At 46.2% G+C, this 5,507-nt stretch overlaps 1 protein-coding gene across 2 annotated transcripts; it reads left to right on the top strand.

Moving 5' to 3' along the window:
• The first annotated feature begins 947 nt into the window (after positions 1 to 947).
• On the top strand, positions 948 to 5,175 carry LOC115283793 (translation initiation factor IF-2-like). Of its 2 annotated transcripts, none has more exons than XM_029930183.1 (4): positions 948 to 1,258; positions 2,974 to 3,113; positions 4,002 to 4,133; positions 4,244 to 5,175. In XM_029930183.1, exons 2-4 carry the CDS (start codon positions 3,102 to 3,104, stop codon positions 4,958 to 4,960), a joined length of 861 nt encoding a protein of 286 aa, XP_029786043.1. In that variant the 5' UTR covers positions 948 to 1,258; positions 2,974 to 3,101; the 3' UTR covers positions 4,961 to 5,175. The 2 variants fall into 2 exon arrangements, with proteins under 2 accessions (XP_029786043.1, XP_029786044.1); XM_029930184.1 differs by having other exon boundaries at positions 3,944 to 4,133.
• Positions 5,176 to 5,507: the final 332 nt, after the last annotated feature.

Below are 5,507 nucleotides of genomic sequence, written 5' to 3'. Positions count from 1 at the left end.
TCCATCCATCATATCTATCTACCTTTCTATCCATCCATCCATCATATCTATCTGTCTATCTATCTATCTATCTATCTATCTATCTATCTATCTATCCATCCATCCATCCATCCATCCATCCATCCATCCATCATATCTATCTCTTTATCTATCTATCTATCTATCTATCTATCTATCTATCTATCTATCTATCTATCTATCTATCTATCCATCTACCCAACATCCATCCATCATCTTTCTGTCCATTCTTATATTATTTATCTATTTATCTATTCATCCGTCCATCATCCATTATATTTTTATCAATGTATCTACCCATCCCTCCATTATCTGTCTATCTGTCTATCTATCCATCCATTCTTCTATTATCTATGTATCATCTATCCATTCACCTGTCCATCCATCCATTGATCACCCATCTGTATATCAACCCCTCTGTCTGTCTATGGCCATGCTTTAAGACTAAGGAAGATTTGCATGACACTGGAGCACGTGGGGACATTTCTGGCTGCCTGTAGTGGGAACAGGGTGCCCCCGGCATCTGGCGGTGGAGACCAAGGTTCTTCTGAAAGCCCACGACGCCCGTCATCAGAGAAGAGTCCAGCCCAGATGCCCCTGGAGCAGAGGTGGACGTCTGCTTTGGGGGCTTGGTGATACTTAGTATACTTGTTTGCACCTTACGTCCCCGCAGGCTCCCTTCCCGTCCCTTGTGGCCCCGGGGACCCTCCCGCCCAGCGTGTCCTTCCAGAGAAGGGAGGGGCGTCCCCGTCACTGTTCAGAGGACGGCAGCGCTGCGGTGGGCGATTACGGAGAAGCAGGACCTCCGCAGGCTTGCTGGGTGGGCGTCGGTCTGCTCAGTTGTGATGTCTCTTCCCAGAACTAGAGAAGGAGACGCGTTTCCACACAGGCTTGGGCAGGATTTCTCAACTTCCTGCAGGCCACGGGGGTGCTAGCAGGCGCTTCCTGCGGAGGGGCCCCGGGGCCCCATCTCCTGGGGTCAGGAGGCCCCGGGCTCAGAGTCGTCTTCAGGGGCGCAGGCTGCAGGGCAGGCTGCCGACCGCTGCTCCCGAGCCTGGTGGACCCTCCTCCCTCGTGTCAACGGGACGCTCCCCACCTCGGGGGCCCAGGACGGAGGGACAGGCTTTCCGTCGTTCCTGAGAAAGTGGACAGAGCAGAGCCTGGACCCCGGCGGCCGCTTTCCTGCATAGAAAGATACGGCCGGCTCAGGATTCCCCGGGGGGACCATGAGCGTTTCAGAGTGAGTCTGTCCCCCAGAGTCACCTGAGCTCCGAGGGGTCCCTAGGTGGGAGATGAGGTTTAGATGAGGGCAGGATGGTGGGATGCATGTCTGGTGAGCAGGGCTTTCGATGAATGTGAGAACCACAGGCTGCCTGGACCCCAGGGCACGTAGGCACGGCCAGATACACTTCCCGGGCTCATACACGGACGTGCGGTCCGTGACGAGTATCACAAAGTAGTGCAATATGCGTACCATGCAGCGTTACAGTGATGAGGTACCGTTTATGGTACAGTCTATGCGATGTGTTTGGTCATGTGATGGATATACTACAGTTGATACATACTGCTTACATTTGTTATGTCATGTATTCGGCCAGGCACTGGGCATGTCCACTTCATATAGTACACATACCTGTGTATATTTATATTATAGACGGTGCAATTATGACTTTGATGCAATAGAAGTGTTCATTTTATATATTACAGATACTTGTATATATATACATACTGTATCATATATACAGTATATATACAATACATACTGTAATATAATAGATATATTACAGCTTACATGTGACATAGATTTATATTATATGACATATAGTTTTTGTTATAACGTATACGTTTATTTAATAGACATATAACATTTTATGTATTACACATACCTGCGTATATTTATATTATAGTATATACTTTTATGCAATAGATGTGTTCACGTCATATATTACATATACTGCTATATATTTATATTATGTAATGTACACTTTTAGGTAATAGATACATTACAGTTTACACGTTACATATATTATATTATATAATAAATATAGTTTATATACTTATATTATATAGTGTATAATAATTACTTTTATATAATAGATGTGTTCACATTATATATTAAGTATACTTGTACATTTTCATATTATATAATGTACACTTTTATTTAATAGACATATTACATTTTACATATTACATGTCCTTATACATTATATGATACGTGTTATATTTTATGTATACTACATATGTTTATATATCTGTATTATATATATTATATATATTATATAATGTATATATTATGTATGTCTGTATAGTATATACTTGTAATAAATATACTATATAGTGTATGCTTTTATGTAATAGATGTGTTCACTGTATATATTAAATAGTTGTATATTTTTATATTATATAATGTATACTTTTATTTAATACACATATTACATGTGTATTTATATATTACATGTGTATATATTATATAATACATGTATTATATTTTATATATACTCCATATGTTTACATATAGTATAATGATAATTAAAATATTAGTTTAATATTTTGAGACAGAGAGAGAGATCGCAGGTGCAGACAAGGGAGGGGCCGAGAGGCAGAGAGACAATCCCAAGCACTCTCCGTGCTGTCAGCACAGAGCCCGACGTGGAGCTCACTCCCACACACCTGAAGTCAAGAGTTGGATACTTCACTGAGCTACCTACATGCCCACATAATGTGCACTCTCATGAGACAGACATGTCACCCTTTACATTGGACATATATTTATACTTTAATGTAATATACATTACATTTTATACATTACATACACATGCATGTTTAGATATATAGGCACACCTTAGAAAATATACATTTTATGTGATATCCATTTTATAATATATGTTATATTTTATATGCAACATATATTACACATTATTATAATTATTTTTAAATGTTTTCTCTATTTTTCAGAAACTGCAAATGGGGAAGGGGCGGAGAGAGAAGGACAGAAGATCTGAAGTGGACTCTGCGCTGACAGCAGAAGCCCAAGCGGGGTGTGAATTCATGAACCCTGACGTCATGACTTGAGCTGACGTTCGATGTTCAATCAGGTGACCCACACAGGTGCCCCTACACTAAGTGTTATATATTACATAAATGTTATGTATAATGTATATGCCTACGTGCAAAATATAACCTATTTTGTATTTATACATTTATTTAAAATATTTTGATATACTAAAATTTAAATATATCTAAACTACATATGTACATATATTATATTTCATTTATTATATACGTGTATATTTATATTAGATATGGAATATATTATTTAGATGTTATATACATACATTCATATCTAACATTTAGTCACATTCACTATATATTATATATATTATATTTTACACATCACATATATTACATGTTATATATTATGTGAATATTATACACGTGTATGCTTTTATGCAATATATATTATGCATTTATATTTAGATTTAGTTAACCATGTATACTTTTATATACTACATTTTGTATGTATTTTGTATATTACATGCATACACTTTATGTAATATATAATATTCTATAATATACGCGCATATATATTGTGTGTATATGTTATGTGTATATTATATTTTATATTTTAAAACCCGACCTTCAGTATAATGAGACTCAGGTCTTGCTGACTTTGGTCGGTTTGCTCCTTTACGGAATCCCTGCCCATCCAGCCTGTGCTCGAGACCGGCCTGGGTGCACAATGCGCAGGGCTGGGGGCCTGGGCCAATGACCATGAGCCCGTTGGATCCCCTTGGATCAAACGCTTCCGCACGGCAATCCCTTTTTTGGGTTATTTCTGCCGTCTTTTCCTTTGTTTGCCGCGGACTTTGTGGGAGCCCGAGGCGGGGCTGGGTTTGATTCTGCGACAAGACTTTATCTCCAGCAGCGCCCCCCAGGTCCTCCGTGGACGCAGTTCTGACGACTCTGTTACTCTCGCTTGGAAGCACTGTCACTCGCTCCCGGGGCTCCTGAGAGCCGTCGCTGGACCAGCCGTGACTGGCATGCAGGGTCAGGCACACAGGTGGCACTTGGGTGTCGTGGGTGAGCCGTGTCCGGACCCAGGACCGGGCACACAGGTGGGTCTTGCAGAAACAGTCCCCAGGCTGTGCAGAGCCATTGGGAACCTTGCTTGTCCTGTGGTTTCCAGCCTGGGGACCGTGCCTCGTCCTGTCCCCCCACCCCCCAGGCTGGAAAAGCTGCTCCCGGAGCTCCTGCAGCTGCTCTGATGCCTCAGGCCATTCCATCGCCTGCACCTCTGCCCTCAGGGTCTCTCCACACGGCCCCCCTTCCCTCCCCACTCGGGAGGCACAGCCCTGCACAGTGCTTTCCGGGCCTGAGGAACGCCGCGCGGCCCCCGGTGCTTTTAGACCCAGAGAACCCCATTTCTTCCTTGGGGATCCCTTTGCGCACTCGCCCAGGGGGCTCCTGGCCAGCTGGGTCTCAGCTGCCTCTGTGCTCACAGCTCAGCAAAGGGACCAAAGTCCTGCTTCCAGAGACAGGGGGCAGCGAGGGGCAGACACAGACCGTGAAGAGTGCAGGTGCGGTCCCCAGCGTCAGCCCCCAAGACAGAATCCCTAGTCACAAACCACCAGGCGGTCCAACACACCGTGTGGCCCCACTGGACGGGAACAGCGTCCAGAAGGCGGTGGACGTGCCCGTGCTCCGGGGCACCTCGAAACAGACAACCAGGGGAGACGCCCGTTCCCTGAACACCGCCAGCTCACAAGCGTGTCCTGTGCAGCCCTGGATGCGGAGACCCCGCACGGGGGCTGCTTCGGGTCCAGTTCCTGAGCCGGCGGACGACTCACTGGGAGTCCTGGTGACAAACACAGGAGGCTCAGGGGACGGGCGGAAGAGTGTCCTTCCCAATTCATGCCCACCTGGACGGCAGAACGGGACCTGACCTGGAAACAGGGGTTTGTGGATGGAATTAAGGGAAGGGTCTGAGATGAATCCGTGGAAGATGCAAGACAACAACACAGAGGAGAAGCCACGTGAAGATGGAGGCAGAGACGGGAGGGACGTGACCATGAGCGGGGGGCAGCCTGGAGCCCCAGAAGCTGGGAGAGGCAGGAAGGACCCTCCCTGGAGCCTCAGGAGGGAGCACAGCCCTGCCCTGCCTGGATCTCAGGGGTCCTGCCTGGATCTCAGGGGCCCTGCCTGGATCTCAGGGGTCCTGTCTGGATCTCAGGGTTCCTGCCTGGATCTCAGGGGTCCTGCCTGGGTCTCAGGGGTCCTGCCTGGATCTCAGGGGTCCTGTCTGGATCTCAGTGTCCTGCCTGGATCTCAGGGTTCCTGCCTGGGTCTCAGGGGTCCTGCCTGGATCTCAGGGGTCCTGCCTGGGTCTCAGGGGTCCTGCCTGGATCTCAGGGGTCCTGCCTGGATCTCAGGGGTCCCGCCTGGATCTCAGGGGTCCCGCCTGGGTCTCAGGGGTCCCGCCTGGGTCTCAG

This window comes from Suricata suricatta, chromosome X, assembly GCF_006229205.1.
Source record: "Suricata suricatta isolate VVHF042 chromosome X, meerkat_22Aug2017_6uvM2_HiC, whole genome shotgun sequence".
In the NCBI taxonomy this organism is placed as follows: Eukaryota; Metazoa; Chordata; class Mammalia; order Carnivora; family Herpestidae; genus Suricata; species Suricata suricatta.
This window is presented reverse-complemented; position numbering and strand designations above follow the sequence as displayed.